The sequence below is a fragment of the Suillus paluster genome, assembly GCF_016628075.1.
Source record: "Suillus paluster strain FC165 chromosome Unknown EDB91scaffold_96, whole genome shotgun sequence".
Lineage (NCBI taxonomy): Eukaryota > Fungi > Basidiomycota > Agaricomycetes > Boletales > Suillaceae > Suillus > Suillus paluster.
This window is the reverse complement of record NW_024537656.1, coordinates 57,682-81,895: the sequence shown is the minus strand read 5'-3', so window position 1 is coordinate 81,895 and position 24,214 is coordinate 57,682. Positions and strand designations below refer to the sequence as shown.

Sequence of the window (24,214 nt, the reverse complement as noted above, 5' to 3'; positions counted from 1 at the left end):
CAAAAATGCATCCATGAAGCCCAGTAAACAGCGCCTATGACGGGAGGAGTAGTCATGGTGTCATCGAGGGCTCCTGAGTTCAAGCTTACAACGAAACTACAAAACTGCGTTGTGAGCACTTCAGTCATATGCTATGTGTCCAAGTACTTGTTTGAGATTTCCTCTATTTTAAGATATCCATTGCTCGAATGGCAGTGAAATTTGTTCAGAAGCAAGCACATTGATCAACTCCGAGGCAAGAAATCACTAGTAAGTCACGCGTCGTGTCATCAACCACACTGCAACGATGCGAAAGCAGAAACACGACTCACTGCCAGTGCGACTGCGCACATATCCAGAAGTCTTCCTACCATGCCGGTGAATCATGTGGTTAAATCCAGGATACAAGCTTCTCATACTCACTTCTATACCATCACTCCAGGCATCTGACAAAATGCATTTTTCTCCTTTGCAGCAGGTTTCAGTGTTGCAAAATTCGGGACAAATACGACCGCTGTCAGGGTCACTCTCGTTGTCAACGGGACTGGCAGATATTGACCCTGTCAAAGCAGCAATAACGGTCAGGACGAAGCAGAAACGCATTGTTTGTAAGGATGTGATATGGGATCAGATAATTCTGAAGAGAACGGTAGGAAGATGGCTTGCTTTTATGTGCTGAATACTGTTCTGGCAGAACTTCATCGCGACGTAGGAAGAACCTATCTTACGGAAAATACAATGAATCATTCCTCACATCTTCCTAAGATATTGTGAACTTTGTTCACGCACGGTTATACGGACAGTCCGACCGTAACGTGGTTCGCGACGTGACTAGTACTAACTATCAAAGCCCCTCATTGCCTCCGACAGGGTCAGTAAGAGTCCGAGATCACTGCATTCACTGACAGACATAGACATCATGCGTGTGGGGTTATACAAGATTTGTCAATGAGAATATTTTTGAGGTGGGGACATTGAAGACGGCTCGCATTTCTACCCTGAACATTGCGTTGTGGGCAGGACTCGAACATTCTTCTCGCAGGGCGAGAATCTACATAGGCAGAACCTATTAGGTAGTAGAACTTGAAGGTCGGCGGATGAACACATCATAAAAATCAACACAGCCTAAGTTGATGGAGACGCATACTTATTACCGCCACCCCATAAGGTTGTTTTTGATCGTGAATCGTTGGCAACCGATTGTCCCCTTTATTTTAAAGTGCCTACTGCTCCTTGTCACAGGGAGCATACCGACTGGCCGAGGCGACATGTTCAATGTGCGCCAGTTCAAGTTACTGAACCAAGAACTCCAGCCCACGTAACTAAAGTCTAAGATTCGGGCTGATGTGTTCAGCCCTGCAGGCCTGTCTGTCAGGACAAGTCTCACTTGGTTCAGTTGAATTGCGTAGCGTTTAGCACGGCCGTTGTGATATGTAAGTAGTTTATTAGGATGAAAAGTCGTACGGCTATGTTGGATGGCGAGAGGGACTGCTGTATAATTAAGAGCTATGGAAGAGAATTGTGTATCGTAAGTTGTTATATGTCAATATCACCTTTCGGCGTGACGTATGAACCTGAGTTGGCTGCAGTACGTCGAACGTCCTGACAAACAATGTGGCCATCGTTATTTACGACGTGCCACTGTTCCACCAGCAACTGCGTAATCTAGGGAGAAATGCCCCCTCCCTGTATCTCGACGAACACGCTTACCTTATATTGAACAGTGCCCCGTCACACAGCACACGGCCAGGACGGCCACTGCTTCCGATTTCCATCCACAGGCACCCGACGCATACGAGGTGCATTGCGCATGGGCTGCCACACCAACGCGAGCTCCAGAGCCATTCTGAACCGAAACACTCTACCAGGGGCACACGAACGTGAACCCGCCTACACCGGCGTACTTGAAGATGTGCTATGCCCAGGGGAGGTTGATACGCTCTCCGGTGAATATCAAGCAATAAGTTCGACTGCGCGGCGATCATAGCGGAGGTCACATCTCGTGATCTATCAGGGGTTTGCATGTATAGCTGAGGATAGATATCCCTGAGTACGGGTGAGATATCATCCGGAATGTGCGCGTACCCGCACGCTCTCGTGTACGACACGCGGGTGATCCCAGTGATGCCGATATCCATACTAGACTGTTTATCTGGGTTTTAAGCGTTGCGGATGATGATAACTACAAAGGTGCACAATCCGGATTGGTTGGACTTGTGAAGGATGTCTACCGCCGGGGATTGCGTGGTCTTTTCGGATGCCATTGTAGAGGACGCGGGGATGTTGAAGGGTGAGCATGTTGAGCAGAGGGTTTTGGTTTTTTAGGAAAGGGTGGTTAGTGTGGATGTGGGATGCGAGATAGAGGTTTGAGTGCAGGTTTTTCGTCCACGCTTTGATGGGCAGAACATCGAGGGCTGAATATAGGGATGCTGCTTGTGCCCTGTTGTTATCAGGCATGGAACGGGTGTCCTTGTTAACGTCAAGGGAAGTTGCACAGAATCCTCGAGGCAGGTTTTTGACTTGTGTCATTTGAAACAAGGAACGCAATTATGGAGATCTGTCAGTACAGCTGTGGGCGTATCAGTCTCAGCGCATTGTCTAGATATGACCGTACCTTTAATAACCTCACCTATAGTATCTGACAAGCTTGATAATCCCCTGTTTAGGGGATTAATTTATTAGCTAGACATATCATAGACGAAGGAACACGGTCCTTACTGAACAATATACTATGGAGTGATTTGTGATTCGCAAACGCCAGGATGATCATTAGTGCGCTGTACACTTGCTGCGAACATGCTCCGTATCAGGCAGTTACTTAAACATTACAGTCATTTCCGAAAGTCTTGACTCACGTGTTCGAAATGGTTCAAAAATAGTGAAAATGTCGAAAATTCAAATAAATCGAAAATTCAGCAAACTTGCACCACTCTCCTTCAAAGTCGAGCAGAAAAGCATAACTGTCACTCTTTTGAACATTAGATTATGTCTAATACAGTAACTGAATGCTCCGACGAGGAGAATGCCTCTCATTCGCAACACTCTGATGAAGAGTCTGTTGATGGTATTCATATGATCATTCACTCTATTCCACAGCCTACACTACAGATAACCGCTATGTCTATACCAGCCTCGAGCATTTTCGGCATTTACAGCCTTGAAGCAAGCTTCACGAAGTTCCTGCTCGGGGAATTCGCTGTGTTGGTGATCTCTCCAATGCTGTCGAAGCCACTTCTTCACTGTAGAGAAAGTGAGCGACTGAATAAAATGAATTATGTCCAAACGTACAGCAACTGAAGCTCTCCTCGATCGGATTGAAGTCCGGAGAGTATGGCGGTAGAAAAATAAGTAAGCAACCTATGAATGTGTCAGACACTTGCAGGCAAAGCAAAGTAGCATTAAGCAAACTAGATGCCTCAACAACTTCTCGTAAGGCATCACTCTTATGAGTGGAACAGTTGTCAAGGACAATCACACTGTTGGGGCCAGGAAATGCGTTCATATTGGGCAACTACAGCAGATTTGATCAGTGAAATTTCAGACAATGAAAAGAATGCACTTGCTACATCATTAACGACGAAATTGTAGAACTCTGCCCCATCTATTGATCCCTCAATGACTCGAACAGTCAGATAGCCGTCAATAGTGAGAGCTGGCAACACACTGTATCGAATGCCCCTGTTTAAGCGGACACTGTCAATGGGGTATTGTCCACTGAGAGACCAACCATATCTAGGGAGTACGGTGCGGTCATCTTTGCTTGACTCGTCCAGGAACACGAGCTGCTCAGCTGTATAGTTGGCTGTCATGTTGTGCAACCAATCAGCTCGGAAATCGTCATCGCGTTCGGCCGCTATCCTTTTCAAGCGTTTGTAGGTGAGTCCAAGGTCCCCAAGGTTGCGGTAGAGAGCTGATGTGGATATTGGCTGATCATGATATATGGCGAGCCATTCGCCGATCTCGTCAAGTAGCAGTGACGGGTTTTCAGCCAGCAGCTCGCAGATCTCGTCCTTCATGATTTGATCCAGCAAGCGAGGGCGGCCCATGATTGGTTTGTGAGGGTTAACACATCCATTTTCATTATAATTTGCCTTCCACCGCTCTATACTTCTTGACGACACTCCAAAAGCAGCAGCAATGCGCTCGATCTCCCATCCTTCCTCCAAAAGCAGGTACAGAGCTCGTTCTTTTCGGTCAGGACTGATCTTCTGGTAGACCATAGTGAGTTTGAGTGAGAATTTGTGCAATATGATGTGTCTGACGGCGTGCAGAGGCGTATATACAGCTCGAAACTGATTTATTTGAATTTTCGACATTTTCACTATTTTTGAACCATTTCGAACACGTGAGTCAAGACTTTCGGAAATGACTGTACGTACTCAACACCTGCTTCAACGTTGCACTCAACGACGACCTTTCTTTTCATTATCTCCTAAAATCCTTGTAAATCTTGTGCGTCCTGGTCCTGCGATTACTGCGAGTAAACACCTGAGAAGAGACACAAGCGATGCGATTTTGGGTGGATTGGGGAGGGGTAGTGGTCGGAAACTTGAAAGAGGAGGATAATATGGGAGTACTAGTGGCGAATCGTGAGTTTCCTGGCGTCTCCATCTGCGTCCTTGGAACTCAGCTCATTTCCGCTGATCATTTTCTTCTGGAGACCCCATCGTGACCGTTTCTCAAGCATCGGGGATGGGCTAGAAGAGAGTACACTGGATGTGTACAAATGGACAGGGAGGGATGATTATGTAGCGCTCTGCGAACCTGGGTTTATATCTTTTGGCGGCGGGTGAACAAAATTTTCGTTCTTCTTCAGATCTCGAGCTTTCACAATTTGACAACAATTTTCCACCATCTAATGGGGTCGTGATAAACCCCAGCGGCTCAGTGCAGACCAAAAATGCATCCATGTAAACAGCGCCTATGACAGGAGGAGTAGTCATGGTGTCATCGAGGGCTCCTAGGTTCAAGCTTACAATGAGACTACAAAACTGCGTTGTGAGCACTTCAGTCATATGCTATGTATCCAAGTACTTGTTTGAGATTTCCTCTATTTTAAGATATCCATTGCTCGAATGGCAGTGAAATTTGTTCAGAAGCAAGCACATTGATCAATTCGGCAAGAAATCACTAGTAAGTCACGCGTCATGTCATCAACCACACTGCAGCGATGCGAAAGCAGAAACACGACTCACGGTAGCCCCCAGTTTGACTTCACACATACCCAGAAGTCTTCCTACCACGCCGGTGAGTCATGTGGTTTAATCCAGGATGCAAGCTTCTCATACTCACTTCCGTACCCTGAGCCCAGGCGTTTGACAACACGCATTTTTCTCCTTTGCAGCACTTTGAATGGTTGCAAAAGATGGGACAAACATAACTGCTGTCAGGGTCACTCTCATTGTCAACGGGACTGGCAGATATTGCCCTGTCAAAGCAGCAATAACGGTCAGGACGAAGCAGAAACGGCATTGTTTGTAAGGATGTGATATGGGATCAGATAATTCTGAAGAGAACGGTAGGAAGATGGCTTGCTTTTATGTGCTGAATACTGTTCTGGCAGAACGTCATCGCGACGTAGGAAGAACCTATCTTACGGAAAATACAATGAATCATTCCTCACATCTTCCTAAGATATTGTGAACTTTGTTCACGCACGGTTATACGGACAGTCCGACCGTAACGTGGTTCGCGACGTGACTAGTACTAACTATCAAAGCCCCTCATTGCCTCCGACAGGGTCAGTAAGAGTCCGAGATCACTGCATTCACTGACAGACATAGACATCATGCGTGCGGGGTTATACAAGATTTGTCAATGAGAATATTTTTGAGGTGGGGACATTGAAGACGGCTCGCATTTCTACCCTGAACATTGCGTTGTGGGCAGGACTCGAACATTCTTCTCGCAGGGCGAGAATCTACATAGGCAGAACCTACTAGGTAGTAGAACTTGAGGGTTGGCAGAGACGTATACTTATTCCCGCTACAGTATAACCACTGGTTGACACACCACCATTCCTTGGCACACTTGGCAATCACTCATTAAATTAACATTTGATACGCCTTGATACTCTGTAGTTAGGTCTATAGATACATCTAATAGATATGGAAAAAAACTTGAGCAATCTCACTAAGCCATGTTTCGTAGATGCACAAATTCTTGTTGAAATGTGGCTGAGTTGGCTGCCAGTACGTCGAACGTCCTGACGAACAACGTGACCATCGTTATTTACGACGTGCCACTGTTCCACCAGTAACTGCGTAATCCAGGGAGAAATACCCCCTCCCTGTATCTCGACGAATACGCTTACCTCACTGTATTGAACAGCGCCCCGTCACACAGCACACGGCCAGGACGGCCACTGCTTCCGATTTCCATCCACAGGCACCCGACGTATACGAGGTGCATTGGGCATGGACTGCCACACCAACGCGAGCTCCAGAACCATTCTGAACTGGAACACTTTACCAGGGGCACACCAACGTGAACCCGCCTACATCGGCGTACTTGAAGATGTGCTATGCCCAGGGGAGGTTGATGTGAATATCGAGCAATAAGTTCGACTGCGTGGCGATCATAGCGGAGGTCACATCTCGTGGTCTATCAGGGGTTTGCATGTATAGCCGATGACAGATATCCCTGAGTACGGACGAGATATCATCCGGAATATGCGCGTACCCGCACGCTCTCGTGTATGACACGCGGGTGATCCCAGTGATGCCGATATCCATACTAGACTGTTTACCTGGGTTTAAAGCGTTGCGGATGATGATAGCTACAAAGGTGCACAATCCGGATTGGTTGGACTTGTGAAGGATGTCTACCGCCGGGGATTGCGTGGTCTTTTCGGATGCCATTGTAGAGGACGTGGGGATGTTGAAGGGTGAGCATGTTGAGCAGAGGGTTTTGGTTTTTAGGAAAGGATGGTTGGTGTGGATATTGGATGCGACATGGAGGTTTGATTGCAGGTTTTTTCGTCCGCGCTTGGATGGGCAGAACATCGATGGTTGAGTATAGGGACGCTGCTTGTGCCTTGTTGTTATCAGGCATGGAACAGGTGTCCTTGTTAATGTCAAAGGAAGTTGCGCAGAATCCTTGAAGCAGATGTTTGACTTGTGTCAGTTATGGAGATCTGTTAGTACAGCTGTGGGCGTATCAGTCTCAGCGTACTGTCTAGATATGACCGTGCCTTTAATAGCCTCACCTAGTAGTATCTGCCAAGCTGGATAATCCCCTGAATAGGGGATTGATTTGTTAACTAGACATATCATAGACGAAGGAACACGGTCCTTACTGAACAATATACTATATAGTATGGAGTGATTCATGATTCGCCAACGCCAGGATGATGATTAGTGCGCTGTAAACTTGCTGCGAACGTGCTCCGTATCAGGTAGTTACTTAAACGTTACGTACTCAACACCTTCTTCAACGTTGCACTCAACGACGACCTTTCTTTTCATTATCTCCTAAAATCCTTGTAAATCTTGTGCGTCCTGGTTCTGCGATTACCGGGAGTAAACACCTGAGAAGTTCGCTATCGTTCACCTTACTTGTATTCTGTGAGCAGTAGGCCTCATTCATCCAATGCAGCACCTCATGACAATGTGCATGCACAGAGCTCAATTTTATCTTGTCCTGCATACTTTTTGAGCAGGTCAGTCTACTGCGCACAACCAGCTGGCCATCACCCCTAGAAGACAGTTCATGAACTAGCTACCTACCCACCATCTGTACCCATAAGCCGAGTCTCATATTCACTAATCGTCAGCTGCTGCAGCTCCAAAGGTCATAGCTATCTTGCACCTCATGTTATAACCTTGCATGTATGACCCTATCATTTTTTTCTGAACGCTTTGACCCACAGAGAGAGTTTCAGAACACCATCATATAACGACATGACAATGACTACCCAACCCCTTATCCCTCTCCCATCTCACGACTACACACGAAGGCCATCCCATAAGCCAATCGCACATCCTCAGCCAGTTTCCTCACGCATTAACCAGCTCGATGCAGCTGAAATCGACCGTTTCGCCACGTTGTTCGCTCCTGCAACACCCCCAGCAACTCCAACACCTGTCTTTCGCGATCAGCCACCGACGACGACGACGACGCGCCCACAGCACCACAGGATTCGCACAGTCAGTGCAGACTCCGATTTCGGTGCCTTTGTATCGGTGCCTGCTGCTCAGGACCCACTTTCATTCGACTTTCCAGCGGTCGAATCGTCTGTTTCTGCTGGGAAATCGCGAGGACTTGGGAACACGAGCTTGCATTACTTTGATCAGTTCACGTCAAGCGCAAAGACTGCTTCTGAGCACAATAGACGGGTGCTTCTTGATGAGCTATTGCAGCATGAAGACGATCCTTTGTATTTCCTCCAAGCGCATAGCGAACCTCCATTGCCTCCTCCATCTGAAGATCGACCAACTTCGCCTCAACGGAGCATCGTTATACAATCACCGCTTCCGATACCACAAACTGGGAACTTAATCGACGCAGATATCAAGCCTCCTTCTCCACCACTACACAAGTTGCCCGTGCTCGCTGCGAGCGTAACTTCTCAGCCTTCCCCTGTAAACATACGCACGCCTCTTCCTCCCCGTCTCAGCAGAACCGCCTCCCCTCCATCCGCACACACACCTCCTACATCAAACTCCTCATTGCCCTTCCCCTCTTCCCCAGCCACACCTCCAGCACACACCACATTACCCCGCATTTCCTCAAGCTGGGTCTCCTCGTTCCTGCCATCTGCCCGATCTAGACAATCCACAGTGTCTTCTAGCTCAACCCTGGTAAATTCAGCGCCTAGTATCATGCCTCACTCGGCGGCTATTCATGTCCCGCATCAGACGAATGGTATCACGCGTGGCACCCCTTTTGGTTCTCACCCTTATATTCCCCCATCTGGGGCCCCTGGTTTCGTGGGCGATCGGTCCTGGGATAAGGGGTTTTCTGATGCGCTCCAAGACGAGGAGATGAGTGAAGTGAAGGGCGTGTTGGGAAAAGGGAAGAAGGTGAAGGGTCTTAATCTTGTTGGAAGGAGAGAGGGCACAGTTGCAGTACTAAGCGAGACTGTCGCAAATCTCGTGCGTATCCTTTTTTTCAGCGCATACAGTCAGCACTGATACATACTTGTAGATCCGTCCTCACCTCCCAGCGCTCACTCGTCTCCCACGAACATGGACCCTCCTATACTCACTCGACCAACACGGTATCTCACTCAACACACTCTATTCCAGATGCGAACCCAAATTGCCCTCGACGCCCGGCTCAACAAAAGGCGCACTCGTCGTAGTGAAAGACGCCCGAGATGCCGTTTTCGGAGCGTGGATGGGTGAGGGATTATGGTTGGAAAGAGGAGGATATTACGGGAGTGGCGAGTCGTGAGTTTCCTTGTACCCCCCTAGGTCCTAGGAACTCATTTTCTCACAGGTTCCTCTGGAAATACCACCGTCCATCACCCTCAAGCGAAGACTCGTTGAATGGACTAGAAGATTCAGAGGGGACGCTGGATGTTTATAAATGGACTGGGAGGAATGATTATGTTGCGCTTTGTGAGCCTGGGTTTATATCTTTCGGTGGCGGGTTCGTAAGCTTTTCTTTACTTTTTATCTTGTTCACTTTCTCGGTCCTCTCAATCGTATGGCTGACACACGTGCGCAGAGACGGACATTACGGTCTATACCTCGACGCCTCTCTCCTCGACGGGTCCTCAGCACCATGCCCTACGTTTGATAATACTGTTCTGTGTTCACGTGGGGATGGTGGGAGTCAGGGGCTTAAGAAGGATGTGAGCTTTGAGTGCGTTGGGTTGGAGGTGTGGGGTGTTGGACCGTGATTGGTGTTGTTGAGGCAGGAGGTCGGGATGCGATGCGATGTGTGCTTGATTCCCTTGTTTTATTGAATTGCTCTCGAAGGCGAGTGGCATGTGTAATAGCGGCATCTTGTTTTAATCTTCTTGGTGAGACGATTTGAGTGAAGGACGGGTTGCAGGGAGAAAAATAGAATTAAGTAGATGTGATGTAAACCTTCTTGTAGTTATAGCACAGTGAGGTTCACCTCATCCACCATCCTCGATCTGATGTATTATCCGACGCCCACCACCGCAGCAATGAGGTATCAACGCGGTACATTTCGAAACATGCAAAGAGGGTACCTAGGACAAGTCGCTGAGAAATGTCAATATGGCATCCATCCGTATATCAAAACTACCAATCGCAAGGAACCCAACGGACGCAGATGAATGAACATCGAGCTAACCGCTATCCCGAACTCACATCACAGTATGCAAGATATCCTATGACTCCTCAAGAATAGACTCGGAGCACTAGTGTCCAACTCGTAGGATGCAGCTACCATTGGTAAGACATCTTGTGGTGTACGTGTGTTTGTCGGGTCTCGACCTCTATATTGAAGTGGAGTGACTAGTACAGAAGGGAGGACTTCAGACAGCGGGACGTTCATCTAAATTGCTAAAAAGCAAGCAATAGATTTAGCGGGACCGTTTTTTGAAAGGCACATGGATACGTACTCGGTGTTCCACCCACCATCCCGGTGAGCGGTGGATGTTCCTCTCCAAGGCACGCACTTGACCTGGGGTGGGACAGTCATCATCGGCATCCGTATCCCTCCACACCACGAGCAACAGCACAGTTGACGAAGACACCTCTACGCACTCTGGTGCGACATTCACTGATTCTCCGACCAGCTGGCCACGTGCAACGGTGCAAAAGGAAAGACCGAGAGCTTGTTCGAGGAAGACAGGGGCGTTCATTGTCATGAACCAGCGGTCGGCGTCCACGCCTGGTCGAATGCGGTTGAAAGCGATGGTGCCCAGGTCCCCAACTTCTTTCATCGTAATGGGGAAACCGAAAAACTGACGATAGCCACCTGGAGCCCGGGGAGGCCTTGCGAGAGCGAGCTGAGGTCTGCCTAAGCTGCGTTTAGCGGACACCCATTCAATTTGCTCCGAGTTAGACGTTGTTTTTGATTCGGGAATCTTAGGGAAAAACCAAAGGACGGTAAGCACCAAATATATACATGCTATGCAGACCCTCACCTGAAGTCTTCTTAGACTTCGTTCTAGTTGGCTTGCAGTTGAAGGCATATTTTTGAGACGTGAAGCGAACAACGAACTCGGCTAAACATATATGCATCCCATGGAGGCACCCACGCCACTGTGGTAAGCAAGGAGGAGTGGCTGTCTGCCTTTGTTTCTACGGTGGACTGCGAGTAAGCGGGTAGGCCTGACGAGACTACCAGAGCAGGCGAGCTACAACTGGAGTAGAGGAATGGCTTCAATAGTTTAGGTACTTGTAAGGGAACCTCAATCTGGATGCGCAGCCAGATCCCTGGCGTTGATTGTGCAACGATTCGCCACCGGCGGCATACACGAGTGAAGAGTAGGGGAGAACCGCTACTGAAGCTTGAATATGCATTGATCCTATGGACAACGTTTTTCTAACTGAGCCCCGATTAAAGGCCTGACTTTAGAAGAGGTGGGTCTGAGCAGGAGAAAGAGATCTAAAGATATCGATACTGCTGGCGAGCTTGCAATCCTGACAGCCATAATGGGGGCTGGTGTGATTTTTAAATACGTGACCAATCCTAGGCCTCACAGACCAGTCTGGCAGTTCGTTGAACTCTCTTGGCTTCATTTGCTCGCATTTTTCTCAGGTCGGGTCACCACTTTGTTATTGTTCTTTCGAACATTGCGCAGCGCATCGCACCAAACGCTATTGGATCATCGGTCACCAATTTCAATTCCGTTCACAAAGAATCGTAATTCGTCACCGGCGATCATCAGATGATGCACGACCATGGCGAAACCCCCGCACATTACGCCCTTCCTTGAGCGGATCTTCCCGAGGTAAATGATGATCAAGTGGATGATGATGATTCCATCCTTTTAAGGGCTTCAACAAAAAAACCTCTCGAAGCTAATTACTGGGAGCAGAGCGATGGTATCATGACTGATGATAATTTAACACAGCAACACTATTCTTTTTTTTTCTTTTTTTTAAAAAAATCCAATTTTATGTCCATTGAGAGTAATACTCTATGTAGGACAATACTATCTAGTCAACACTATTCTTAGCCGGGCATGTACGTGACCGCCTCAGTAGTTCTGCCAAATTAACAGCGTTTCGAGACAGGGCACGGTGCCAGGTGCAATGTTGTCGTTGATGTGCTAGGCTGTTGTTCCACATGCTCAAGGCAGAAAGTGTCGCGAATCCCCGGGGCTGACGAACGTTTGATCTTCCTTCAAGTATCATCAGTTCATTAGTCCTTGAAAAATAATCGTCTAGTGTACAAGGTAACCTCCCTCGTTCTGCTGTCATTAAGGATCAGTGATGGATAAAAGGATCACGAAGGTCTCTGAGTTTGTACGAACCTCTCAAATCCCACCCTTCACTCATACATCGTTGTTGCGGTGCGCTGCTCTTGTATTCTGTCGTTCGGATCTTCCTGACAACCTCCCGACCCATGATTTTCACAGCCATAGCAGTCCTCGATCATGGCATTGAAACTCATGTCGTTCCCGATCTTTGCTATCTTTCTGATCGCTTGCTGTTCGTATTTGAATTATCATCCGCACCTCTTCCACTTAACTGGAATTTGGTTTAGTATCCCTTTTTGCGCGTGAGAGACCAGGTTCTCGTCCTCTTTGCAAGGATATCGTTTTAGCCAAGGACGTCGTTGAGGTCGGTGGACTGTTTCCTGTTTTATGCGTCGTTGGCTGTGTTTCTATCGTACACCGTTGATTCAACTTGATTGTGAGGAGGAAAGTTTGTTCAACTGAGCGCTAAGCCGTCGCGGACTTTCAAATGAGAATTAGGCTTGTCCTGAATCCTGATGCGATGCTCCTAGCGCTCAGCGCTCATGGATATGATTCATGATGCATGATGGTGAACCTGTGACGGACCGGATTGTTTCATCTTTGTAAATCAATTATCTCTTGTAAGCAACTCTATCACAATGAGCTCGCCTGAATTTGACACTCGGTATTAATAGCATTCGTTGGGCTGAAGACTCGGCTGGCGAATCGTTTTCGAGATGCTCCATTTGAAATTCAGATAACCGCCATTAATGTGATGATACAGTAGCTTGCATGAAGCAATGGACTTGAGGCAGAGGGCACATTGGAGAGATCAGTTATTAAGGAGTGTGCATGTGTGCATCCATTCTATCCTTCATCATGGCATTTTTGGCTTCTCTTCTGTCTAGCGTCATGCTGATAGATTGTGATCTAGGCTTTCATAATTCCTGTGTGGAGGACGGCGTTGAAAACAAATCCCCGAAATCATGAATAGCTTTTCGAAATGGTGTTCAATATCCGTGCGTAGGGCACCGCTTTGCAGATCCACAATGAAATTCTGCTATGATTCTATCCCATGGTCTCGAAAATGACTTCTGCTTGCTACTTGGTTTTTGGAGATTCATCAAAGGCACTGTAGCAGTAGTATATCAAGCACGAACGTTATCGTTATACATCCATCAATGCATCAGGCTCGCCACTCACTGACACCAATATCAATTAATCCCTTGAATATGACCGTAGTCATAAATGATCCCAGTGTGTGGGCGCTCATCAACTACAATCGTATTGTCAGCTATTTCATAGGTTCGTGGTGGACAAGTTAAATGATGTTTGTGAGGTCTCACTCGACCTCTGGCTGTGGCTTCATAGTTGCAGCTTCTACTGCGGTGGCATACGATTCGGGTGAGCGAGACAATACTTATCGAGATAATTATTGATGTCCTTATGGTATTCTCCAGCCTTGATATTCGGACAAGAGGTGAGTCGATGTTATTACCGCAGCATCCACCTCACCATGAATGGTTTTATAGTTTGAACTGGTCTGGGTGGGCAGAGTCCTTTATCAGAACCACATGAATTAATTTGGGGCAGAGGCAACGCTGGTCCCTCATGACCGTGGTATATCTCAGCGTACGTAGCTTATGTTAAACACAGTTGGCAAGTTGCACTGATTTCAAAATATTCTAGCTGCGCTTCGCTGGAGCATTATACTCTGTGTATGTCTGCTTGGTTGACCAGTTGACGGTGTGCTAATAAGCCATGTCTCACAATCAGCATGAACCTTCTATGTAAGCATATTCACGTACACACTACGGTAGTTCCTCTGACTACTTTTGGCATGCAGCGAGTCTCCCATCATTCTCGATGACCGATACAGTGAGTATTCTGCACCGATGCTTGCCCTTCCTGTCCAACTAATTGTACTCCCATGGAGGGGTGGGTGAGATTCTCGACCAAATTGTTGAATCTGACGACTGAAACAGCTGTGAGTCATTCGAAGCATCGACTCCCATCTCTAATTGACCCTTCAGGCACGTTTATTGCTTTTTCACAATTATGGGTGGCTTTTGTCGCAAATGGCCTGTTGAACGGTGAGCTACTCAGTTTTCAGGGATATCGACTTGACTGAAATACCATGCAAGTGGTCATCGTCGCTCGGTTACATGCCATGTATCAGCAATCCAGAAAAATGCTCACCTTCCTCGTTACAAGCTTTCTGGTGATTATGATCGCCTGCGGACTGATCATTGTGATACAAGAAAGTAGCTATATGTCAGGAGGTAAGCTTTACCTCTGAATGAAGAACTCAAGCGCATCAAGCTCATGGATAAATGCAAGAGGAGGTCATGCTCTCCGGAACGTATCTATGCAATGTTACTGGACCAGCCCGCGTTCTGACACCCGTGTCTTGGATACTCGCCACTGTATGGGAGCTCCTAGCACTGTTTCTTGTAGTCTGGATCGTGGTCAAACAAATTCGTGAACTCAAACGATGGACCATCGAGGGCCGTCTCTCGGCGCTAGTGAAAACCCAGATGCTATACTTTGCCGCGTGAGCTTGTAATTAATCTGATTATATTTTGCGCTCAGTTCTGCACGTGCTAGGTTCATTGCTGCTGCTTGCTTGACCATCGGCTTGTTCTCTCCCAATATATCTGTACGCTCTGTAATTGACATCTAGCATCTGATCACTCCTCATCATTTCTATAGAACTCATATTCTGCGGGGACCGAGATTTATGCTGGCGCTCTTGAAATCCTCCAGATCCTGCAGATATGTGTACTGGGACCACGCCTCGTCCTGAATGTTCGGGAATATAACGCCAAGTTTGTGGCCAACTCCGATGCAGGAACTGGCATACAATTGCTTTCCAGGAGCACGTACCCGACACGTCAAGTGGCAGTGGTGTAGCACGGGGGGCAGTGGACATCTGTCGGGTAGGGGCATGAAGGTTCTATCGCGGTACTGAAGATTGATGGAGGCCGAAATAGGCTTAGAGAGAAATAGGTTTGGGGAAACCGCGATACATACCATGATGCTAGCTGAGATATCCACATTGACACTGGCACTTGCATTCATAAGCACTTACGTAATATAGAAGTTTGCCTACCCACACCTTGCAAGAAAGCTGAATTCTAGAATTTCCACTCACAATAGAACAGCTGGCATATGTACGCAGTCGCATTCGCTCCAAATCTGAGTCGAACACATGGTCTGCGAGTTCCGTCAGCGGAAACAACGACATTCGAATCTCAGATGCTGCCACGGCCCACCGGTGGCCTCATCAATCAGTTTGACCGGAAGCTTTTCTCTCACCTCATTGCTCTTGACTATAATAGCCCCAAATTCGCCACCATCTCAATTGACAAAATAACGCGGTTCTTTTCTATGACAACGTTCGAATCAACCGGGGAGCCATTCAAGCACCCCGAGGTCGTCAACTGCATGGCTTTTCCTGAGGAGATTGACTGTGACGATAATTTCGTCCAGTTCCTCAAAAAAAAGGGAGTCCAAACCAGTGCGCAAATTCCCTGGTCATGCCATGCCATGCTGACCCGTCATACAACCCGCTCACATGATTATTTCATCCCTCAGATACACCCGCATACATATTGACTTCAAGTAACCTACAGATTAACCATTACACCGGCCCATCCATACAAGATGTGCGCTTCCACAGGAGATTGTTCTACGCTAACAGTCACGACCAAACCAGGCAGATTGCCTCGCGGGTTCTTTCATGGTGTCAGTCCTGACTTTGAATAATTTCGCAATCCAAACCTGAGCGCGTGTCCAGGTCGAAACAATTTATCCTCCCCGCCGCTCCAGCCGATCCGCTTGAGAAGGCTCGCAACGCCATGCACGGCACTCCCGAATTGAGGGTCTCGTCGATCGTTTCGCAGTCAGTTTCAACACTCGCAGTTCGGGGAAGACTGTTCGCGCTACTCGAACGGAGTCGCACAGTTCACACGGTAGCACCTTTCCTTCCGTGTCGCAAGACCCACCAATGGGCCACCGGTGTAGAAGTCGCAGCCGGACGCAAGTTCACTGTAATGTGATTCATCTCATATACTGTTCCTGATTTAGGGGCTCTTGCTGCTGCCAATTTACTAGATACAGGAAAGGAAAATCGACGACATCCGATGTCCGCCTGTGCGAGCAACCTGGAGTGTTGCAGGATATGGCCCAGAATGACACATCGTCCAAGATGGCTGACATTGATTTGCTCCCAAATGTGCATTGGGGCAGGGCGTTCTTCTGCTACTCATGCTGGTCTCACGGCAGGCTGAGGACTTCCCCGCTATGGCGCTCGGAGCGTGTTGAGCGGCAGCGTCAGGGTCACGCGACGCGTAGTAGTCGTGCTGGGGCTTACGGTCGCAATTTCCTCAATGACCCTGATCTATTTTTTTGGATCCTAAATCATCTGAGAAGCATGTATTCAATGCCCATACCTGTTAATTGGTTTAAACAGGGTAAACACATTTTGCTGTGATCGTGTCTCAGACACTTGATATTTCGCTCATGCGAACAAGAAGGTTGTGCAATTTCAAATGCTGAAGAATCGGTGCTAACCTACGTAAAATACTTCAGGCTATTATCTACAGAAGAAGCCTGGCTCAGCCACTGGCGAGAAGATCTATCATAGCAATCAGACATATCATCCGTGCAAAGTACGCACATCGCAATGCCTATAACTAATCACAATCTTGAGCCTCGGTATCCCCTTCTGGACTGCAGATGCATGACTTGGCACTCACCCTAGGGCGCTCCAATGTTGGTGAAGACTGCCCTTCGTTGGAGCAGACATGCTACTAGTGAAAGAGCCCTCGATGGTCAACGCGTTAGAATTTCGCACTCACTGAGTCCGAACGAGTCCAGCGTGAACGTGCAGGACAAGTTCGACCATCTCCGGATACATTCCACAGTAGTAGTATGGCTCAGATCGTCAAGGTCTTTTACCTAGTCTGGTTGGCGGCGAGACATCAATCAGACTTTCTGCCCCATATGTGAATTACGGTATCCACTTTAACAGGTCGGCTTCCCATGCCCGCTGATTTAGTGATGCTGGAAGTAAATATTGTTTCTAGAATCTTGGGAGAACTGAATAGCAATACTACTAACAGGTTACGGTGAAGCAAGCACTCTGACCGGTGAAAGGACTCGCCGGCAGAGATAGCACGCTCCTTGGACGATCAAGCAAAGCTCAATTGGGCTCTAAGTGTTTCGATTTTCAGATTGACGTATTGGCGATTGACGAGGTAACTACCCACCCGGTGGGTCTTGTCCATTATCGTCGCATCGAAGTAGAATCTAGATGCATCAGCGTAAAGGTAACGCTACAGCGTGCTTCCATTCCGCACGACGCGTTGGCCCGTCTGATAAATTCTAAGGCACCGCCTTAGTTCTCGTACAGTGGCATCTGAGAGATGGCTTAGTTTACGTTCACATTTGAAACTTTCTTCAGCCATAAGCGTGCGCTCTCATTGGTGGAGACGTACTTAGGCGACACTAGGCGCTCGGCTACATACAGGCCCTTCTGTTGAAAACTTGTTTTGACCGGTTCGACTTTTTTAGATGTGTAACTTCACCGTCTCAGAATTCTCAGTTATCTCCCCTCATATGATAAATCGCAGCGCCGGAAGAGTTTTGTTCGCCGAGCACTGCCCAATTGGCAAGAACCGATAATATCAGGGCATGAGATTGAGTGAGGCGTGTCCTCATGAATGTCTCAGCAATCTATTCTACATATGCACATTAACTCAGGTAACTCGTCATGCATACGATTGCCTTAGTGTAATGTGTATCCGACAACACAATTAGGTGCTGAAATTTCGAACTCTGAGTTTATGTAATTGCTGGAAGTAAGTTTGAAAGTTTCGTTCTGTCCTACTTCTTGTAAGTCACTTAAGTACCTAGAATATATATTCCCTCGTCGCTTCATCCATGGATACAGAACAACATTTTGCAGCCAGGCTTGCACATATTAATGGAAAGGTAATCTGGAAGGCTCAATGCTAGATCAAGGCGTGACACGTCTGGGACTGACATTTTAATCCCAGGAAAATGTTGAACACCCAGGATGTGTGAAGTACCCCCACGTTTGCACAGCGATCGGCGGCTACTTGAAGCTGGCTACCAGTTTCTACTGATGAGAGGCACAGGAATTCTGCCAGTCTTGCATTGCTTGCCCGTAACTCGCTATTGGTTATCTTTCTGTGTCGAGTAAGTATGGTCCAACTAATCCACATCCAGTAGAAGGCGCGGAACTCTTTTTGCTGCTCCTGCGGGCAAGATACTCGATCTCTTCCTCAAAGGCAGTGGCTGGTGTGTTCCTGAACTATGATAGCGATGGGCGGTGGGAAGTCGCTTTGGATGTGTCCATGTCATTGTTCGCACAGCCATGTTATCTGCAACAATCAATTACGTTCACGCTCGGGGCTTCCCGTGATGTTGAAGCGTGCGTTCTCTGTGGACTATTTCAAAACGAGCGCTGCATGAGCTGACGCTGACTGGCACTTTGAAGGCTTCTGAGGAAATAACAGTCCCGTGGGGTTTCATAATCGGCTACCAAGGATGCAGTAAAAAATCTCCATAAGAACCCCCTTCAAATACACCCGTGGTACACTCTGCCCTATCAATACAACTAGTGCCCATTGCTCATGCGCGGTACAATGAGTAAGCTCGATGGCTCGTGAGTCGTGATGCCTTTTGCTCACCATTCTTCCAGAGATCCGATTGTCCTTACTGTTACTCGCATTTCTCCGAGGGGCGCACGCAGCCACCAACTTCACCGATTGCTTCATCAACTTCAGAGATCATGCGAACCAGACCCTCGATGCATCTGGATTAGTGGATGCCAATGGCGGAAATGTAGCAAATGTGTCGTCGGATATCATGAACGCTAGCGGATTCACCTATGAGACGTGTCTTTCGCAGTGCGGCTCGGGAACGCAGCAGCCCTCCTGGGCAAACATTTCGCAGCAATTCGGTGCATGGCTGTTGCCCTACCTTGCGCTCATTTCCCAGCTACCTTTCGGTGCAAGACATAGGGTTGACAATCTCATGTCGGCCATCCTCACAGTCGGTTCACCGGTGCTCGCGGGTTACTCAATGATTATCACCATTCTCAACGCCAGGTGGATCAGCCGTCGATTCGAGAACCTGTCATTCCCTAACACCGGAGACGCCGTCCGCATACTTATAAGCCTTCAACAAAATCCACTGAGAATAACAAATGACGACTCGCTCCTCAGCTCTCTCGTCGTACTACCGGAGAATGATGACTGGTGGCCAACAATTGCCGATTTTCTCGACTACACTCACACCTGGTCCATCGCGTCTGCGACATCCATTGCCTGGGTCATCATCGCCTATCTATTGACAGTCGCCAGCTCATTATCGGATGTACGCTCCAATATCAACTCCAATGGTCAGGGGACGGGATCAGTGTGGTTGTGGCTTATACCAATTGTTATTGGTTGGCTGCAGCTATCCCCAAAGTGCGACTACGCACGCGTTAAAAAGGCCATGGACAACGCAGATGTGATATCATTTGTGGTCACCTGTGATGGAGTTGTAAAGGCATCAGACCTTTCCGAAAGACGAGCAGTATCCATTGACGCCAATGCGGAAAATCTTTCATCTCCCGATGAAAATTTAACTCCACCCGTCTTTAACTACGCCAGGGCCATTCCATGGTCTCGGTCGGCGGAGGATGTCCTCGATGCTTTTCGAATGGCCTCCAACAATGTTAAAGAGCACAGACCGGTTAAGATGGGTGATATATGGAAGAACGCAAGCAGGAGGAATGTTATCGAGCCCTGCAACAGGTCCGGAGACCCATCCCAAGTTGATGCCTACTGCAGACTTCCTCGATACGCCGTACGCAGCCCCTGGGCGTCAGGCATGTTCTTTCGCATGTTTTTTGCCTCGGTGTTACCCCTGGCTTTGCAATGGGCAACAACTGGAGCTGCGGTGCTGGTTGTGTATTATACTCCAACTGTGGTAAGCATTGTTCAATGCACTTGCCTGCACCTGTCACTGATAAGCAGGACGTTATGACAGGGCCTTGGATGTAGATCTCTCGGTTACCTCATCTATGGCGCACTTGCCACGATGGTATGGATGATGCTCGTGATGTCGAGCGTCCTTTCGCACTACACATTCTCATACTCAGACAGACCTAAGAGTCCTTCCTCCTCTATCATGATGCGTCTCGCAAAGGTACTATCGAACCTTTTGAGATGGGGCGGGAAATTCCTGGCAATCGTCAATGCAATCTGGATAATCGCAGCCGGGATGCTGCAGTTTACGAGTATCTATGATAATTGTTACTGCGACTCGAGTGTGTTGGGGAGAGGGGTCCAACATGCATTCGACATCGTTGTGACCGATAATTTAGACTTAAGTCAAACTAAAGCTGCTTGGTTCGGAGCGTTGGCTCTGGCTTGCTCTTTCTCTTTTGGATTTATTTTTTTCATGAGTTTATTAACCGATCTTGTACCTATGTGAAGTCTGGCATGATGATGCACTTGTAATACTAGATCATCATGTTTAGAAGTTTAACGATTACCTAGTGTACCTTTGTAATACTGTTCGCACTCAACGTTAACGTTCAACGTTGCAACGCTTGTACGCGACACGCCCTACTAGTCCAATAAGACTTTATAATCGTACTACGGCGCTCGGTCGTGCCAGTCTCGACTCCTGTTCGAATCACCTTGCAAGACCAAAAATGCGACAATTTTCTGTGATCTGGCATCTTCCCAGTGGTGTGCAGATGCACTGAATGTATTCTCTGGTAATATTTGAGTCATGTAAGCGATTTTCCATACAGTATCTTCGGTACTAACGAGACATGTTGAAATATTCAAAAGAATATGATTTAGGAGCAGGTTTAACAATGCTACATGATAAGGTTTAGCGCTGATACTACATTGAAGGGTTTAGGGATACTGCTACATAAAAAGGTTTAGGTAGCTACTGTGTAGTGAGGATTAGGACGAGGACACTCTGCGAAAGGTTTAGAACTTCTCCCATGCGAAGGTTTAGCCGAGCGGTGTTGGACAAATTAGGAAAGGTTTAGGGTCCATGTAGGTAACTTACGAAAGGATGACCGTAAGGTCAAGTGCACAGCGACAACGACATTTTAGAATTGAGCATCCCTTTTGCTGCCTCTGCACTTCGTGAGAGTCGGGGAAGGTCAACTATCTTCCTTCTATAGTCCCCCGGAGTCCCGTAGGTATATCAGAGGCTATTCCCAGCACTCCAGTAGCAGCGCCTTTCTCGACAGACACAGGAACCCATCGCGGGTCGCACCCATCAATGCATCATAAGGTGGGCCTTAACATTGTTATCTCAGGATGTCACTCTGATGATCCCCTGGAACTTCGGAAACCACCGAAAAAAGCGATGATTGCGGTACACGTCCAGATAAGGCTTCAGTAGCTTCAAGCGACAGTGATCTTTCTGGTGAGAAGTTTTCAATGTAAGCATTATTAAAGGCAGCGACAACCGGTTCATATAGTACTACTTATAATCTACCTTGCATAACTGATACAGCTACATCACGATGCGCTTGCTCAAAGGCTCTCTGGCATGTATGTGCAATGAGTAGACTTAGAATTTCTGTTTTCTCATGCATTCTTTCGAATAGGTCTCTTGCTACTGGTGCACGCTGTCGCTGGAGTAAACTTTACTCAGTGTCTGAGTGACATGGTGAAGAATGCAATTGCTACCCAAAATCTTTCTGGTTTACTCGACGGCGACGGAGGTCCCGCGTTGAGTGTTGCTGATGCGGCAGCGATAAGCTATTCGACGTGCGTCTCCCGCTGTGGGGCCGGGCAGGAACCTTTCCAGTGGTCTGTATTTTCGCAAGAATTCAGCGCGTGGCTACTGCCAAATCTCGCACTGATTTCGCAGCTCCCCTTTGGGGCACAGTACAGGCTTGACAATCTCATGTCTGCTGTACTAACTGTTGGGTCACCAGCGCTTGCTGGTTATTCTATATTCATCACCCTCCTCAATTCTCGCTGGATCAACCGCCGATTTAATCACTCGGTGGACTATCCTAATTCACGTTTCGCGGTCTTGATTCTGAGCAGCCTTCAGCAAGTCCCGCTAAGACTGCATCCTGACCATGCACGCTTACCCTCGTTCATTGTCCTTCCGGAGAACGACTCCTGGTGGAAATGTTTTGCTGAATTTGTGGACTACACCCATACGTGGTCAATTGCATCTGCGACCTCCATCGCCTGGGTTGTTGTTGCCTATATCCTGACTGTAGTCAACTCCCTATCGGATGTTTACGCAAATGTTCAATCCAATGGAGAAGCCACTGGTTCAGTGTGGCTGTGGCTGATTCCAATAGTCGTTGGATGGCTGCAACTCTCCCCAAAATGCGATTTCAATCGCTTGCAAGCAGCTTATGACCGTGCCGACCGACACAGTACACACACTGGCCCGAAGGATGTTCATATGGAAATGTTACCCGCGTCCTCTCGGAGAGCTTTAGCAATCACTGCTAAGGAGGAGGATGTGACGTCTCCAGACGAACTCCTCACCCCTCCTGTGTTTAATTACTCTCGTTCGCTGCGATGGGCATCTACAGCAGATACTATCTTCCTGGTATTCAAAGGGGCATCGGAGAAGGCTCAAAGTCATCTTCCGGTTTGTTTTGGGAGTGAGTGGGTCGAACACCACACGACCAACGACATTGACCACAGAAACCGACTTGGGTCCCCCCAAGATATCGTCATGTACTGCGCGCAGCCCGGCAAGGTACAGCGCAGCCATTGGGCACCTGGCGTGTTCACAAGAATGGCTATCGCTTCTTGCGCCTCACTTACATTACAATGGGGAACGGTCGGAGCAGCATTTATGGTCGGGTGGTTCACTCCTACGACAGTGGGTTTTTTGTATGTCTGATATGTGATTGAGTTAACTAACGTCAGGCAGCAAATTGGATGTCGAGCTCTGGGATATCTCCTTTACGGAGCCATATCTACTTTGATTTGGTTCATGCTCCTGCTGTCAAGTATTCTCGCCCATTACTCCACAACTTGTTCCCATCGGCCATCGCTATCTTCACGTGTTGCTTTGGCAATGTCGCACTGCCTGCGATGGGTGGGCAAACTCTTTGCTATTATAAACTTTATTCTGGTGGTCTTGGCATGTACTTTCCAGTATTCCAGCTTTTACGATAGATGTTTCTGCAATTCCAGCGTATTCAGCAGGGGAAGTGGGGCATATGCTGTGATCATCGAAACCACAGCCCAAGCTGCACAGGCTAAGGCTGCCTGGATCGGTGCCCTTGTCATGGCGTGTACCTCAGCATTAGTTTTCATTGGTCTCGTGAATCTTTTATTGGACACTCTTCCGTCGTAGAAGTAACGTTTGTTGTAAAGTATGTATCTGTATAATATTATATTTTTGACCCATCTGGTTTCTGGAAGTTCGGACATCATCAACTTGAAGCCACCTACAAGTTACAACAGTGCGCCTTCAACGTGACCGCATCACCGAAGGTCCAAAAATCTGATAGGCTGCCCACCTCTCAGCACTGCGTCCGTGCCCTCTACATAATCTGTTATAAGTACCAACTTTCTCGCTAAGCTCACTGTCACGAACTCACGGTATCTTTGACAATCGCGCTTTCGACAACTCCTTCAAAGCTGCCGCAGTGCGCTGCTATCATAACCATCAGTGCATTCCCTGCACCTGCCGTATCAAGCAGTGACTAGCAAATCAACACCATTGATGTTCACAAAACTTCGTAACCCTAACCGGCAGCGACATCAACATCAAGACAAACCAAGTTGCTCCGATCTCTTCGTCTGGACATGCTCTGCTGAAGTTTGGCTTTGGCTGCTAAGTAGCACGGCTCCGAACCACAGCCCAAGTTAT

General features: G+C 47.8%; 7 protein-coding genes across 7 annotated transcripts; 5 read left to right on the top strand and 2 right to left on the bottom strand.

Annotated features, from left to right (window-relative positions):
• Positions 1–4,291: 4,291 nt before the first annotated feature.
• Positions 4,292–5,603, bottom strand: EDB91DRAFT_1316166 (uncharacterized protein). Its single transcript, XM_041325186.1, has 4 exons — positions 5,272–5,603; positions 5,175–5,215; positions 4,744–4,962; positions 4,292–4,691 (listed from the first exon to the last, which is right to left on the bottom strand). The coding sequence occupies exons 1-4, from the start codon at positions 5,449–5,451 to the stop codon at positions 4,556–4,558; spliced, it is 576 nt and encodes a 191-aa protein (XP_041171732.1). The 5' UTR covers positions 5,452–5,603; the 3' UTR covers positions 4,292–4,555.
• Positions 5,604–6,021: 418 nt separating this feature from the next.
• Positions 6,022–7,354, bottom strand: EDB91DRAFT_894056 (uncharacterized protein). The gene is made up of 3 exons (XM_041328759.1): positions 7,277–7,354; positions 7,187–7,216; positions 6,022–7,126 (listed from the first exon to the last, which is right to left on the bottom strand). Exon 3 carries the CDS (start codon positions 6,981–6,983, stop codon positions 6,501–6,503), a length of 483 nt encoding a protein of 160 aa, XP_041171731.1. The 5' UTR covers positions 6,984–7,126; positions 7,187–7,216; positions 7,277–7,354; the 3' UTR covers positions 6,022–6,500.
• A 106-nt stretch (positions 7,355–7,460) lies between these two features.
• Positions 7,461–10,059, top strand: EDB91DRAFT_1164324 (TLD-domain-containing protein). The gene is made up of 7 exons (XM_041319927.1): positions 7,461–7,544; positions 7,602–7,639; positions 7,699–7,808; positions 7,862–9,074; positions 9,127–9,371; positions 9,421–9,573; positions 9,652–10,059. The coding sequence occupies exons 4-7, from the start codon at positions 7,881–7,883 to the stop codon at positions 9,824–9,826; spliced, it is 1,767 nt and encodes a 588-aa protein (XP_041171730.1). The 5' UTR covers positions 7,461–7,544; positions 7,602–7,639; positions 7,699–7,808; positions 7,862–7,880; the 3' UTR covers positions 9,827–10,059.
• A 2,970-nt stretch (positions 10,060–13,029) lies between these two features.
• On the top strand, positions 13,030–15,349 carry EDB91DRAFT_893829 (uncharacterized protein). The gene is made up of 14 exons (XM_041328758.1): positions 13,030–13,612; positions 13,679–13,711; positions 13,768–13,787; positions 13,840–13,854; positions 13,901–13,939; positions 13,997–14,025; positions 14,084–14,097; positions 14,154–14,189; positions 14,341–14,400; positions 14,452–14,589; positions 14,648–14,861; positions 14,915–14,966; positions 15,020–15,135; positions 15,184–15,349. The coding sequence occupies exons 1-14, from the start codon at positions 13,489–13,491 to the stop codon at positions 15,218–15,220; spliced, it is 927 nt and encodes a 308-aa protein (XP_041171729.1). The 5' UTR covers positions 13,030–13,488; the 3' UTR covers positions 15,221–15,349.
• A 138-nt stretch (positions 15,350–15,487) lies between these two features.
• On the top strand, positions 15,488–16,356 carry EDB91DRAFT_1164309 (uncharacterized protein). The gene is made up of 3 exons (XM_041319926.1): positions 15,488–15,827; positions 15,905–16,054; positions 16,107–16,356. Exons 1-3 carry the CDS (start codon positions 15,566–15,568, stop codon positions 16,187–16,189), a joined length of 495 nt encoding a protein of 164 aa, XP_041171728.1. The 5' UTR covers positions 15,488–15,565; the 3' UTR covers positions 16,190–16,356.
• A 2,408-nt stretch (positions 16,357–18,764) lies between these two features.
• Positions 18,765–20,972, top strand: EDB91DRAFT_893799 (uncharacterized protein). The gene is made up of 3 exons (XM_041328757.1): positions 18,765–18,985; positions 19,038–20,314; positions 20,375–20,972. The coding sequence occupies exons 1-3, from the start codon at positions 18,970–18,972 to the stop codon at positions 20,819–20,821; spliced, it is 1,740 nt and encodes a 579-aa protein (XP_041171727.1). The 5' UTR covers positions 18,765–18,969; the 3' UTR covers positions 20,822–20,972.
• A 989-nt stretch (positions 20,973–21,961) lies between these two features.
• EDB91DRAFT_893744 (uncharacterized protein) lies at positions 21,962–23,770 on the top strand. The gene is made up of 3 exons (XM_041328756.1): positions 21,962–22,991; positions 23,058–23,215; positions 23,267–23,770. Exons 1-3 carry the CDS (start codon positions 22,025–22,027, stop codon positions 23,693–23,695), a joined length of 1,554 nt encoding a protein of 517 aa, XP_041171726.1. The 5' UTR covers positions 21,962–22,024; the 3' UTR covers positions 23,696–23,770.
• Positions 23,771–24,214: the final 444 nt, after the last annotated feature.

What these genes read in the sequence shown, in the direction of transcription:
- EDB91DRAFT_1164324 (XM_041319927.1), top strand. Translation starts at nt 7,881, where the DNA reads ATGACAATGACTACCCAACCCCTTATCCCTCTCCCATCTCACGACTAC. An exon ending in GCGAGACTGTCGCAAATCTC is followed by an intron (nt 9,075 to 9,126) that starts GTGCGTATCCTT and finishes ACATACTTGTAG; the next exon opens with ATCCGTCCTCACCTCCCAGC. An exon ending in TTTATATCTTTCGGTGGCGG is followed by an intron (nt 9,574 to 9,651) that starts GTTCGTAAGCTT and finishes ACACGTGCGCAG; the next exon opens with AGACGGACATTACGGTCTAT.
- EDB91DRAFT_1316166 (XM_041325186.1), bottom strand. Translation starts at nt 5,451, where the DNA reads ATGCCGTTTCTGCTTCGTCCTGACCGTTATTGCTGCTTTGACAGGGCA. An exon ending in CCTGGGCTCAGGGTACGGAA is followed by an intron (nt 5,216 to 5,271) that starts GTGAGTATGAGA and finishes CCGGCGTGGTAG; the next exon opens with GAAGACTTCTGGGTATGTGT. An exon ending in GCCAAAAGATATAAACCCAG is followed by an intron (nt 4,692 to 4,743) that starts GTTCGCAGAGCG and finishes GTACACATCCAG; the next exon opens with TGTACTCTCTTCTAGCCCAT.
- EDB91DRAFT_893799 (XM_041328757.1), top strand. An exon ending in TGTATTATACTCCAACTGTG is followed by an intron (nt 20,315 to 20,374) that starts GTAAGCATTGTT and finishes ACGTTATGACAG; the next exon opens with GGCCTTGGATGTAGATCTCT.
- EDB91DRAFT_893829 (XM_041328758.1), top strand. Translation starts at nt 13,489, where the DNA reads ATGCATCAGGCTCGCCACTCACTGACACCAATATCAATTAATCCCTTG. An exon ending in AAGTAGCTATATGTCAGGAG is followed by an intron (nt 14,590 to 14,647) that starts GTAAGCTTTACC and finishes GATAAATGCAAG; the next exon opens with AGGAGGTCATGCTCTCCGGA. An exon ending in CAGATGCTATACTTTGCCGC is followed by an intron (nt 14,862 to 14,914) that starts GTGAGCTTGTAA and finishes TGCACGTGCTAG; the next exon opens with GTTCATTGCTGCTGCTTGCT.
- EDB91DRAFT_893744 (XM_041328756.1), top strand. Translation starts at nt 22,025, where the DNA reads ATGGTGAAGAATGCAATTGCTACCCAAAATCTTTCTGGTTTACTCGAC. An exon ending in TCTTCCGGTTTGTTTTGGGA is followed by an intron (nt 22,992 to 23,057) that starts GTGAGTGGGTCG and finishes GGTCCCCCCAAG; the next exon opens with ATATCGTCATGTACTGCGCG. An exon ending in GGTGGTTCACTCCTACGACA is followed by an intron (nt 23,216 to 23,266) that starts GTGGGTTTTTTG and finishes AACGTCAGGCAG; the next exon opens with CAAATTGGATGTCGAGCTCT.
- EDB91DRAFT_1164309 (XM_041319926.1), top strand. Translation starts at nt 15,566, where the DNA reads ATGCTGCCACGGCCCACCGGTGGCCTCATCAATCAGTTTGACCGGAAG. An exon ending in AAAAAAGGGAGTCCAAACCA is followed by an intron (nt 15,828 to 15,904) that starts GTGCGCAAATTC and finishes TTCATCCCTCAG; the next exon opens with ATACACCCGCATACATATTG. An exon ending in CTCGCGGGTTCTTTCATGGT is followed by an intron (nt 16,055 to 16,106) that starts GTCAGTCCTGAC and finishes GCGCGTGTCCAG; the next exon opens with GTCGAAACAATTTATCCTCC.
- EDB91DRAFT_894056 (XM_041328759.1), bottom strand. Translation starts at nt 6,983, where the DNA reads ATGTTCTGCCCATCCAAGCGCGGACGAAAAAACCTGCAATCAAACCTC.